Consider the following 13,758-nt stretch of genomic DNA (forward strand, 5'->3'; position numbering starts at 1 on the left):
AGGGCTGTTAGTGCTTCGTGGGCAGTGCATCACCAGGGCTCCATGGCTCAAATCTGCAAGGCCGCAACCTGGTCATCAGTCCATACATTCACCAAATTTTATCAGGTGGATGTGAGAAGGCATGAGGATATCGCCCTTGGGGGTAGTGTGCTGCAGGCAGCGGTACAGGGTCCTCAGGTCTGATTACACCCTATGTTGTGTGGTTCCCCTTGCCTCAGATAGCATTGCTCTGGGACATCACATCAGTAATTACTGAGTCTCTGTGTCCCGTGATGTATGAGAAAGAAATTAGGATTTTTATAACCGCGTACATCACGGGACACAGAGTTCCCTCCCCTTTTCTAATACACTTATATTGCTTTGCTACAAAACTGAGGTACCTCCAGTAGGGGGAGGGGTTATATGGGGGATTGAACTTCCTGTCTAGGGTGTGCCAGTGTCAAATCACCTAGTGATACCCTATAACCCATCAGTAATTACCGAGTCTCTGTGTCCCCTGATGTACCTCAAAAGAAAAGGATTTTACAGGCAAGCTGTTATACAAATCCTAATATATATATATAACATTGGGGGATGTTTAACTCAGTGGTAGATGCCTATTCAGTAAGTTCACAGCGAACAGGAACTTTAATTTAAGGGCATGGTAGCCCACTTTTATTAAAAGGAACAAAATAAAGTTCATACATGCACTTGGTTGCCCACACAGGGGTTCTTCTCCCAAAAACAATAAATGAAAAATGCCAAGCCACCTGGCTCTCTTTAGCAGTACTGCCACCTAGGCTTTACACTTTAGCCATGTTGGCCATATAACAGGGTTCCCGTACAACTACTGTACCTCTTTTCAGCTTCCTTGCTGCTCTGGCCTTCCACTTCAGGCTCTTATATGTCTCCTTAGATGCACACAGCTTCAACACACAGAGCGTCTATCTAGAAAGCAGCCCCTCACTGCTCTGATACTCAGACTTGGGTCTCTGGCTTTCACTAGTGCACACCTGCACTCTCTGGACTCCTGGAGACCTCCTGTCTCTCTGGGTGGAGCAGTCTCCAACTGGGAGCCATGAGGTCTTCCCATACCCTCATTATAAATGCTGTGCTCACCTGAGCACACACCCTGCTGGTAATTTACAAAGTCTGGACACAGGGTTGGAGATCCCGTCCCACCCAAGACACTATGGAATCTCCCAACTACAGAGGCCCACGACCGACTACCAAAACCTGGAGAAATCTGCAAAAGCAGTTTTCTCCGGTCCACATCTATGCTCTGTAGCCTTGCACCAAGCAAATGTGCATACCCTGCTGTGTCCCCTAAACTATCAAATTTACCTTGACAGCATCTCCTACTGTCACAATATATATATATATATATATATATATATATATATATATATATATATATATATATATAAAATCAAATTTGGATTGGTGTTTAAATGCCTGTTGGGGATATTCACCCCACTATTTGTATTGGTGACCACTGTACTTGAAACAGAAAATTAGAGGAAAACCAACAGTTGTACGAAGTGGACCTTCTAGTAAAGTTACTCTTACTTCTGATATACAGACAGCAAAAAATAAATGCATAACCTGATTCCAGCATGATTCCATACTCTATCCAAATGAAAAGAAGATAGAGATATATATATTTAGTTATGATAATGTTAAAGTGGGGTAATTAGGGCAAGATTTGCTTTCTGACAGAATTTTACGAAAACAAATTTATTCCAACTGTGAAGTGTGGTGAAAATTGTATGGGTGGTGGTTGCTATGCTGCTTCAGGGCCTTGCAGGTATCGAGTAAGTAATCAATTCCGAAAAAAAATAATGTTTTAAACTTTTTCAAATATCTACAATTTTATATATTTTTTTATATGCTTTCCTCTTTTCACTTACAACTTGAAGGTTAACACCTTCTGACTTTTTTTTGTCTGTTTGTAACAAAGTAAATGATTTTATTGTTATTGTTTTCAAACATGAATAAACTCAATTTGTTAACTGCATAAGCTGTTGGATGCACTCAAATTGAATTTTTATTTAAATCTATCATATATGGATGATTTTCTCAGTTCCAGAAGTTAAACTTTCTTGTTTGTGAGCATATTATTCTGAGCAAAGCCAAAAGGCTGCTGAAGGTTTATCGACAGGTGCTGAAGGTTGTTGTATTTATTTATTATTCCTCTGATGTTTTACGCTACTCACTGGCCAGAAAAATGAAAGTGCTATTTTCTGATGAATATTCCGTTAGTGGCAACTGTATGAAGCTTTAGCAACAGAATTTGAAAGTACATTTTTACAAGCTGGTGACTTATCGCGGTCCTGCATTTTCTTTTCCCCACATTTGGTCTGCTATATGCCTTTGAAGCGAATGAGTGAAGAAGAAAAGATGAAAGTCTAAATAAGCAGCACTGTAGTCGCTTCATAAAAACAAACTGTAATCTTAAAGAGACCGTTAAAAAAAAGTGTGTGTGTGTATATATGTATATATATATATATATATATATATATATATATATATATATATATATATATATATATATATATATATATATATATATATAGTTGTGCTCATAAGTTTACATACCCTGGCAGAATTTATGATTTCTTTGACATTGTTCAGAGAATATGAATAGCACAAAAAAAATGTTTTTATTCATGGTTAATGTTTGGCTGAAGCCATTTATTATCAATCATCTGTGTTTACTCTTTTTAAATCATAATCACAACAGAAACTACCTGAATGACCCTAATCAACAGTCAGTTAAAGCATATCTTGTTATTTGAGATTAGAATTGTGTTGATGTCCCAATATTTATGGACCTGACTGTATATAAATCCATGCCTACTTTTTGAATCTTGGACTACTGTTGTGCTAACTTGCTTGTGTGTGTGTGTGTTGAATGTACACCTTTCCTTTTTTTTTTTGGCACGTTTTAAGTATCTTAGCCTCTGCTATAGAAATGTGACCCATTACAAGTCTATCCAGCAGAATCCCCACTCACATGCTGCACTTTTTAATCTCTACACTCATGCTGTAAGTTCAGGGACCTGTTTAAATCACAGTAATCAAAATAATTATACTACTATATACAGCAGCAGCCACTTCCCATGTGTTACTTTTTGTTTTTGTTCACTTCGGAGCAATTACACTTGAGAGCTTCTTTAAAACCATGAATATATCATTGTCCTTCTTCTTGTATATTTAGATTGTTTTACAGTTGTCATTAAAAGACAAGTATGGGGTTTGGGTCTTTTTCCTGAATCATACTTACCTGGGTGAATGCAGCATCTGTCCCCCCGCTGGCTCTAACACTGAGAACCGAGCGATCAAACACCATCAATCGCTCGATTCTCAGAGCTCCCTGAACAGAGAGCTTGTGACTGTCAACACTGTACCTATATGAAAATGTTATCATTTTTTTTCACACAGAGAGCTTACTTTTGGTGGTATTTAATCACCACTGGATTTTTTATTTTTTGCTAAACAAATGAAAAGAGACCAAAAATTATGAAAAAAAATTTTTTTTCAAAGTTTGCTATAACATTTTGCAAACAGGTAATTGCACTGATGTGCACTGATGAAGGGGCACTGATAGGCAGCACTGTTGGGTCTGCACTGATAATCGGGACACTGATATGCAAAGGACGCATTGACCACAGAGCACTCTGCCCATGTGATCACAGGAGGACGTCCATGTACGCCCTCCCAGCACAATAAGCCAGCGCTGTAGCCTTCTTTGGGCTATAGTGCAGGTGGAATCTGATTATGGAGAAAGGAACATGGTGGCATTAAGCAGAAGAAATTGGAGTCTACCTCTGGTTGTCCCAGTTTAACTCAAAATGTTGAGGTAGACTTTCATCTGTACCACAGTGTGTGCATTCTTAAAGGTTTTTTTGTTTTTTTTATTTTTTTTTATAAAATACAAACAAAATAATAGAATGGTTGAAATATAACTAAAATTACATTGTCATCATACTGGCACTTAGGAAAGGAAGTAATTTATATTTAAAATAGGTATTCATGTTTGCATTTGTTATATATTTTAGTATTTTTATATTATCATTTTCATTGGGTTATTGTGTTTTATTTTTTTAACCTCACTCCTCTTTTCATCACTCTTACATACATTCTACTTTTTAGCTAAAGTTCTCTGGTGATTCTGAAGCAAGTTACATGGTGCAAAGAATGACCAGCAGTGATCAAGATAGCAGAGGGCAGGCAAGGATCAAAAGAGGTATAGGATGAACAAGGATTGAGAGAGGCAGGGGACAGTCAGTCATTAAGAGAGGCAAACTGACAAGATCATGGAGGGGCAGGCAGGCATCCAGAAAGGCATAGGACAGGCAAAGATCAGGATAGGCAGGGATCATTCAAAGATGGAGAAAGGCAGGGGCAGGGAAGGAGCTAGAGGACAGGCAAGGATTGAGAGAGGCAAGGAATAGATGGAGGATCCAGAGGGAGAGGAAACGGCCATAGAAAAGCAGGGAACCGGCAAGGATACAGAAAAGCATAGGACAGGCAGGGTACAGATTTGGTCAAACGTGATGCATGAGTGGATTTGTAAACAGAACAGAGAATGGAATTAATGGATTTCTTGATATATATATATATATATATATATATATATATATATATATATTTATATATATATATAATATAAATAATTTGCACACAGTGACTTATTGGTTAGTCACTGTGTGCTTTGCAGCATTAGGGTCATTTGTATGAACCTCAACAAAGACCGAGCCTGCATGGAGTTTGCTCGCCATGTGCTTGTATGGGTTTCCTGTCTAAATTAGTATGTTTATATATACATATGGGATAGGGACTTTAGATTGTAAGCTTCTTGAGATCATGGATTGGTAAGGATGTACAATATGTAAAGCATAAATTGTTGGCATTATATACATACTTGTAATAAATCAATAAAGTAAATATATTTCGTTAATTGCATGGGTCTCTTTTTTTTTTTTTTAGGTGCTTGAGAATGTCCTAATGGTTTACCCCGATGTTGGCCCACAGATGTTTCATGCCCTTTTACCTCCAGTGTTTAGGGGTATTCTTGAGGGAGAGGTAATTTGTTAATTATTTTATGGCATTTATTTTCTGATATCACTGGCATTCTGTTTACGTGCTGTTAGTGAATATTTGTGACAAATGCATGCCCACATGGGAGGAAGATATACAGCAATATCTTCCCCTTATGGTTCCTGCCAGGGATAGATGTATATGACTCAAATGTCTCCATAGTGTACTATTCCCCTCAATGTCTCTCTCCGATCTCTCCTCTGCTCGACCCCACTTGACCCAAATGCAGGATTGAGATTAGTACATTTATGCACATGGCTTTGTCCTGCCCCACCTCTGCAGTCATTCTGGAGTGAGGTGGTGTCTGAACCTGTTGCCGTAATTGGGGTGGTGGTACCTATGGACTCACTATTTCTTCCACCGGCTATTTGTGACACATTGAACACTACCCACCATAAATGTTTGTTTTTGTTCTATGCATTGTATTATGCTAGGAAGTCTATTCTTAATTGGAAATTGCCTGCTCCCCCTACAATACCACAGTGGTGCTCCTTTGTCAATCCGTGTTGTCTTTGTGCAAACTTACTTATCTTGGCCGTAACTGCCCTAAAAATTGGAGGGCCAGGCAGGGATAAAATATAGCTTGGATCAAAGCTAGGGACCTGATGCTATGAACAGTTGACATATTCATAGAGCCGATCCATTGTTAGCCATACCATCCACCTTTGTTTTCCCTTTCACCTCCTCACCTCCCCCCTCTCCTCCCCCCCCTCTCCTCCCCCCTCTCTCCTCCCCCCCTCTCTCCTCCCCCCTCTCTCCTCCCCCCTCTCTCCTCCCCCCTCTCCTCCCCCCCCCTCTCCTCCCCCCCTCTCCTGCCCCCTCTCTCCTCCCTCCTCTCTCCTCCCTCCTCCCCCCTCCTCTCCCGCCTTTCCTCTTCCCCCCCCCCCCGCCTTACCTCTTCCCCCCCCTTCCTCCCCAACAACTCTAAACATACAGCCAGAGCTACAATGGAATGGTTTAGATCAAAACATATTCATGTATTAGAATGGCCCAGTCAAAGTCCAGACCTAAATCCAATTCAGAATATGTGACAAGACTTGGAAATTTCTGTTCACAGATGCTCTCCATCCAATCTGACAGAGCTTGAGCTATTTTGCAAAGAAGAATGGGCAACAATTTCACTCTCTAGATTTGCAAAGCTGGTAGAGACCCGAAAAAACTTGCAGCTGTAATTGCAGTGAAAGATTATTCTACAAAGTATTGACTCAGGGGGGCTGAATACAAACGCATGTCACACTTTTCAGATATTTTTTTGTAAAAAAAATTGAAAACCATTTTATAATTTTCCTTCCACTTCACAATTTTGTGCAACTTTGTGTTGGTCTATCACATAAAATCCAAATAAAATACATTTACGTTTTTTGGTTGTGAAATTACAAAATGGGGAAAATTTCAAGGGCTATGAATTTTTTCAAGGCACTGTATAGTACATATGCACAATGTTATTTGGTATGACAGCTTCTGTTTTGCGTTATTGCACTTGATTCTTACATTCTTCCAATATGTTTGCCTTACAGAGGTATCCAGTTGTTATGTCAACATACCTTGGCGTTCTTGGTCGTGTCCTGCTACAAAACAAAAATTGCTTTTCCTCTCTGTTAAATCAAATGTCACAGGAATGCATTCAGGAGGTGAGTATAAGAAAATAGTTTAGCACTTTGTCACTTACAGGCAATTTAACAATGGGCTGCAGGTCACACACATACAGCATACTGCATATCCTTTATTTATGAATGTGTAGTGACTTCTACAACCCCAATTCAAAAAAGCTGGGGCGCTGTGTAAAATCTACATAAAAACAGAATACAGTGATTTGCAAATCTCATAAGCCCATATTGTATTCACAATAGAAAACACATGAAATGTTTAAACTGAGAAAATGTACCATTTTAAGAAAAAAATAAGTTAATTTAAAAATTGACAGCAGCAACACATCTCAAAAAAGTTGGAACAAACCAAAATTGTCAGAATAAGTGGTGCTAACAAGGAAGCACTGGAAGAACATTTTACAACTAATTTGGTTAATTGGCAACAGATCAGTAACATGAGTAGCCATAAAAAGGGCATCTTGGATATTTAGAGTGTCTTAGAAGTAAAGATGGGCAGAAGTTCACCAATCTATGAAACGCTGAGACTAAAAATTGTCAATCAGTTTCAGATTAATGTTCCTCAAGGTAAAATTGCAGACTTTAAATATATCATCATCTAAAGTACATAATATCAAAAGATTCAGAGAATCTGGATAAATCTCTGTGTGCAAGGGACATGATTGAAACACAATATTAGATGTCCCTGATCTTCGGGCCCTCAGACAGCACTGCATAAAAATAGCACGATTCTGTGATGGATATCACTGCATGGTGTCATGAATGCTTCTTAAAATCGCTGTCTGTAAACAGTTCACCGCACCATACAAAAATGCGAGTTAAAGCTTTATCATGCAAAGAAGAAGCCCTACCGGATCATGATCCAGAAATGCCACCGTCTTCTCTGGGCCAAAGCTCATGGTCTGTTGAAAAGTAGAAAACTGTTCTGTAGTCAGACAAATAAAAAATTGACATTCTTTTTTGGCAACCATGGACGACATGTCCTCTGGGCTAAAGAGGAGATTGACTTTCCAGCTTGTTATTAGCGCTCAGTTCAAAAGCCTATATCTCTAATGGTATGGGGGAGCATTAGTGAGTATGGAATGGGCAGTTTGCACATCTGGAAAGGAATCATCAATGCTGGAAGATATAGTTAGGTTCATAGATATTTGGAAACAGACATAATTTTCATTCTTTTAGCTCTGTATGCCACCCGAATAAAATTAAAATTAAACAATCCAAATTAATTTGAAGTGCAGACTTTCAGCTTCATTTCAATGGGTTGAACATAAATATCATGTACACATTTTGAGCCCCCCCCCCCCCCATTTTCCTGGGCTCAAATGTAATTGGACAAATTAATTTAATCATAAATAAAATGCTAATTTTTTATATTTTGTTGAGAATCCTTTGCTGGCAATGACTGCCTGAAGTCTGGAACCCATGGACATTACCAAAGACTGGGTTTCCTCCTTTCTGAGATTTGCCAGGCTCTAACTGCAGCTGTCTTCAGTTGTTCTTTGTGAGTCTTTTTGCCTTTTGTTTTGCCTTCAGCAAGTAAAATGCATGCTCAGTTGGATTGAGATCAGGTGATTGACTCAGCCATTGCAGAACATTCCACTTTTCCTTCAAGAGCTCCTAGGTTGCTTTTGCAGTGTCTTTTGTATCATTGTCCATCTGAACTGTGAAGCGCCGTCCAATCAACTTTCCTGCATTAGGCTGAATGTGGGATAACAGCATAACTCTAAACACTGCAGAATTCACCCGGCTGCTTCTGTCACATCAATCAACACCAAGGACCCAGTGCCACTGGAAGCCATGCATGCCCATGACATCACACTGCCTCCACCATGTTTTACAGATGATGTTTGCTTTGGATCATGAGCTGTTCCAAGCCTTCTCCACACTTTTTTCTTCCCGTCATCCTGGCACAGATTAATGTTATTTTAATTCGTCCAAGGAATGCTGTCTGGCTTTTTTAGATTTTTTTGGGCAAAGTCTGGCATTTCAATTCTTCAGGCTTATGAATGGTTTGTGCCTTGTGGAGGACCCTCTGTATTTGCTCTTCTCTTAATTGTACACTTTGACAATGATACACCCACCTCCTGGAAAGTATCCTTCACTTGTCTGGATGTTGCAATTGTGTTTTTTCTTTACCTTAGAGAGGATCCTGCGATCATTCACCACTGTTGTCTTCCGTGGACATTCAGGCCTTTTTATGTTGCTGAGCTCACCAGTGTGTTCTTCTTTCTTCAGAATGCACCAAACTGTTGATTTAGCCACGTTTAATGTTGCTGCTATCTCCCTGATGGATTTGTTTCCTTTTTGAAGCCTTACAGTGGCCTTTTCCACTTGCATGGACAGCTCCTTTGAACGCCTGATGTAGGTTCACAGCAATAGTTTCCAAATGCAAATACCACACTCAGTATCAACTCCAGACATTTTACCTGCTTAATTGATGAAGAATTGATGAAGAAATAATGAAAGAGTAGCTCACACCTGGCCATGAAACAGCTTTTGATTTAATTGTCCAATTTTATTTGGAATGGCTATTCTTAAGAGCTGTAATTCCTAAATCCTTCCTCTGATTTGAATGTACATACCCTCAAAATTAACCACCACGTGCGCACCTGCGGTCCGATCCTACTTCCTAGTGTTTCAGCTGCCCATGACACACACGTGTCATTACGGTTAAAACCGCCCCGCTAGCGGCCGCTAAAATGACGGTAAATCGCCGCTAAAAATAGCTGAGCTTTACCGCCGATGCCCGCACCGCCCCAGTGTGAAAGGGGCCATAGAGCAGCAGCTGCAGACGCTATACCTAACAAAAGAGGTCTCAGCAGTTGAACACATGGGTCAGTGGTTACCTGAGGCAGATTAAGTAGCTTAGATCATGTTTGCATTTAGAGGAAAGCAGGAGCTGCCAATACTATATTCATGACAAAAGTTGTGACAACAGTAAAACCCTGAATTCCTTGAATTCCTATAGAGTTCATATTTGTATCAGAACTGCAGGAGCAGCTATATTGATATCTAAACATTGGACACCATACTCAGAATGGTGCACACAGAAACATACCTCAACAAACTTGGATGGACTCAGAGAAACCAAGACGGACGGATGGACTTCATAGATCTGTATCAAATAATGAATAACAACCAAAGTGTGTGCCATGATTATTATGAGAAAGACAGCCATAAAGTGAACAAGTAGAAAGTAACCAAATTAAGAGCATTACCTATATTAGAAACGGTGTATTCCTCGTGGAGGAACAACCTGACAGCTGTTGATGAGCAGCAAAGGAGGATGGCAGTGCAGTTTAGTAGGATTTAAGAGGAAAAGTATGTGCAGGGGAGGATAGGAGGGGGACAACCCTTGGGGATGTGAGGAGGAGTCTGGCATGGCTGATCAGATTAAGTGACAGGGGAGGTGGGAGAGGAATTAGAAAATCCTGGGGATTGGAGGAGGAGTCTGGCAGAACTGGCAAGGTCTTAGGAGTCTTGCAGAAGTTTGAGTGACAGGTAGGCAAAGTCAGCATGGAACATGCGGTAGAACCCAGGAAAAGTGTGTGACACAAGAAAATTGTGTAATAGAATGCTAAAGTGAAAAGTGTTACTATTACTATAATATAAATAAAAATCAAATTCATTTAACCACTTGACCACTGGGCACTTAAACACCCTTAATAACCAGACCAATTTTCAGCTTTCGGTGCTCTCGCATTTTGAATGACAATTACTCAGTCATGCAACACTGGACCTATATGAAATTTTTGTCCTTTTTTTCACACAAATAGAGCTTTCTTTTGGTGGTATTTAATCACCGCTGGGTTTTTTATTTTTTGTGCTATAAAAGAAAAAATACCGAAAATTCTGTAAAAAAATGAATTTTTCTTTGTTTCTGTTAGAAAATTTAGCAGATTAGTAATTTTTTCTTCATAAATTTTGGCCAAAATTTATACCACTACATATCTTTGGTAAAAATAAGTACAAATTGGTGGATATTATTTGGTCTTTGTGAAAGTTATAGAGTCCACAAACTATGGTGCCAATATCTGAAAATTGATCACACCTGAAGTACTGATGGCCTATTTCAATTCTGAGACCCTAACATGCCAGAAAAGTACAAATACCCCCCAAATGACCCCTTTTTGGAAAGAAGACATTCCAAGGTATTTAGTAAGAGGCATGATGAGTTTTTTGAAGTTGTCATTTTTTCCCACAATTCTTTGCAAAAATCAAGATTCTTTTTACTTTTTTTTTTTTTTTTCACAAAATTGTCATATTATCAGGTTATTTCTCACACACAGCATATGCATACCACAAATTACACCCCAAAACACATTCTGCTATTACTCCCGAGTATGGTGATACCACATGTGTGAGACTTTTACACAGTGTGGCCACATACAGAGGCCCAACATGCATGGAGCGCCATCAGGTGTTCTGGAGCACCCAGGACAATTCTGACATTTCTCTCCTACATGTAAAAATCATCATTTATTTGCTAGAAAATTACATAGAACTCCAAAACATTATATATGTTTTTTTAGCAAACACCCTGGAGAATACAATGGTGGTCTTTGCAACTTTTTATCTCGCACAGTATTTGCGCAGTAATTTTTAGAATGCTTTTTTTGGGAAAAAAAACAGTTTTGTGCTTAAAAAAAAAAAAAAAAAACACAGTAAAGTTAGCCCAATTTTTGCATAATGTGAAAGATGAAGTTACGCTGAGTAAATAGATACCTAATATGTCACTCTTCAAAATTGCACACGCTCGTGGAATGGCGCCAAACGTCGCTACTTAAAAATCCCCATAGGCGACGATTTAAATTGTTTTGACTGGTTATATGTTTTGAGTTACAGAGGAGGTCTAGGGCTAGAATTATTGCTCTCGCTCTAACGTTCGCAGCGATACCTCACATGTGTGGTTTGAACACCGTTTTCATATGTGGGCGGGACTTACGTATGCGTTCGCTTCTGCATGCGAGCACATGGGGACAGGGGCGCTTTAAAAAAAAACATTTTTTTTTATTGTTCATTTTACTTTATTTATTTTAGTTTGACATTTTTTTCCCCAAAAATAATTTTTTTGATCACTTTTATTCCTATTACAAGGAATGTAAACATCCCTTGTAATAGGAATATGGCATGACAGGTCCTCTTTACAGTGAGATGTGGGGTCAATAAGACCCCGCATCTCACCTCTAAGCTGGGAAGCCTGAAAAAAAAAAAAGATTCTGGCTTTGATCGTATTAGCGATTCGGTAGAAGCACCGGAGGGCGGTGGGAGGGGGGGGGATGTCTATGGCTGGGTATTGCAGGGTATCACCGACTATGGCTGGGTATCTCAGAGTATGGCTGGGTATCTCAGAGTATGGCTGGGTATCTCAGAGTATGGCGTTGCAGAGTACTGCGTTGCAGAGCATTGCAGGGTATTGGCGGGTGTTGCAGAGTGTTGCAGGGTATTGCCGGGTGTTGCAGAGCATTGCAGAGTGTTGCAGGGTATTGGCGGGTGTTGCGGAGTGTTGCGGAGTGTTGCAGGGCATTGCGGAGTGTTGCAGGGCATTGCGGAGTGTTGCAGGTCATTGCGGAGTGTTGCAGAGCATTGCAGAGTGTTGCAGGGTATTGGCGGGTGTTGCGGAGTGTTGCGGAGTGTTGCAGGGCATTGCGGAGTGTTGCAGGGCATTGCGGAGTGTTGCAGGGCATTGCGGAGTGTTGCAGGGCATTGCGGAGTGTTGCAGGGCATTGCGGAGTGTTGCAGGGCATTGCGGAGTGTTGCAGGGCATTGCGGAGTGTTGCAGGGCATTGCGGAGTGTTGCAGGGCATTGCAGAGTGTTGCAGGGCATTGCAGAGTGTTGCAGGGCATTGCAGAGTGTTGCAGGGCATTGCAGAGTGTTGCAGGGCATTGCAGAGTGTTGCAGGGCATTGCAGAGTGTTGCAGGGCATTGCAGAGTGTTGCAGGGCATTGCAGAGTGTTGCAGGGAATCGAGGGGTTAATTTTCGGTGAGCAGTGATGTGGGCACTGCAGATGCAGCCCACATCGCTGCTGACACCGATCTCTTCCCCCTCCGCTGTACCGATCGGTACAGAGAGGGGGAGGGAGGAACCGGCGTCATAACATGACGCCGGCTTGTTTACAAGTGATCACTCCGTCATTTGACGGAGCGATCACGTGTTAAACGGCCGCGATGAGCGGCCGTTTACCGTGATTCGTGATGCGCCGGGTCCACTGGACCCAGCGGTCACGGATGCTCTCGTGTGCGTGCCCCAGGGGGCGCGCGAGAGCAGAATTCTGGGAGGCCGTTAATTAACGGCCTCTCAGAGTTAAACAACCGCCCTGAAGCCGTTAATCGGCAATGGGCGGTTAAGTGGTTAAAAAAAAAAAGTTTATAATCAACGGTTAATTAAAAAGATGTATGTGACAGATGAATAAATACCAACTAGGATAATAAATGATCACAGAAAAGCGATGAAGGACATTTTTTCACAAATTTTTATCACCATGACTGTTTTTTGCTCGTTCTTTAACCCTGATGAAAGGGGAGTGACATTGCTCCTGAAACACACATGTAGCACTACCCCGATAGGAGTCGCTGATGTCAGGGTTCCCCACTGCTGGACAGCCAGTCACAAAGCATTTCCTAATTACAAACGTTCTACACACAACCAGGGACAACTTCTTCCCTATTTATAGATTCCTCTTTTTCCTTACTGCACAAACTTGGTTCCCTATGTACAGCTTCTGCTGGATCACTCCTGAAGTAACTGACAGTCACTTGTTAGCTCAGCAACAGCCTATTCACAGGCTAGGAACATGACAAAGTAGCACATTTGGAGTGAACAGCATCTCTCACCACCTTCTGCTTCCCTGTAGACATTGATCCCAGCTCTTCTGCTTGTTCACTTGGCTGCCACAAGCCCAAAACCTTGGTATAGGGCAAACAGGCAGGCTGTATCTCATCCCAAAAAAGATAGTCCCCAGATGACAGAGGCAAGGACATCAGGACCGCTACTGACTGACGCATTTTGAAGGAGTGCCTTCCTCCTCAGAGCTTAGCAGTAATGGATCCTTTAGCTTGTTGTATACA

At 40.9% G+C, this 13,758-nt stretch overlaps 1 protein-coding gene across 1 annotated transcript in view; it reads left to right on the forward strand.

The window, feature by feature from the left end:
• Window positions 1–13,758, forward strand: part of IPO11 (importin 11) — a 703,238-nt gene that overhangs the window by 440,415 nt on the left and 249,065 nt on the right. The window contains exons 25-26 of the mRNA XM_077462617.1: window positions 4,972–5,067; window positions 6,600–6,713. Coding sequence (XP_077318743.1) covers window positions 4,972–5,067; window positions 6,600–6,713 — 210 coding nt within the window. The remainder of the gene's footprint in view (window positions 1–4,971; window positions 5,068–6,599; window positions 6,714–13,758) is intronic.

The sequence above is a fragment of the Lithobates pipiens genome, unplaced genomic scaffold (genome assembly GCF_037356315.1).
Source record: "Lithobates pipiens isolate NorthernLeopardFrog02 unplaced genomic scaffold, aLitPip1_a1.2 Scaffold_3, whole genome shotgun sequence".
NCBI classification, from domain to species: Eukaryota; Metazoa; Chordata; class Amphibia; order Anura; family Ranidae; genus Lithobates; species Lithobates pipiens.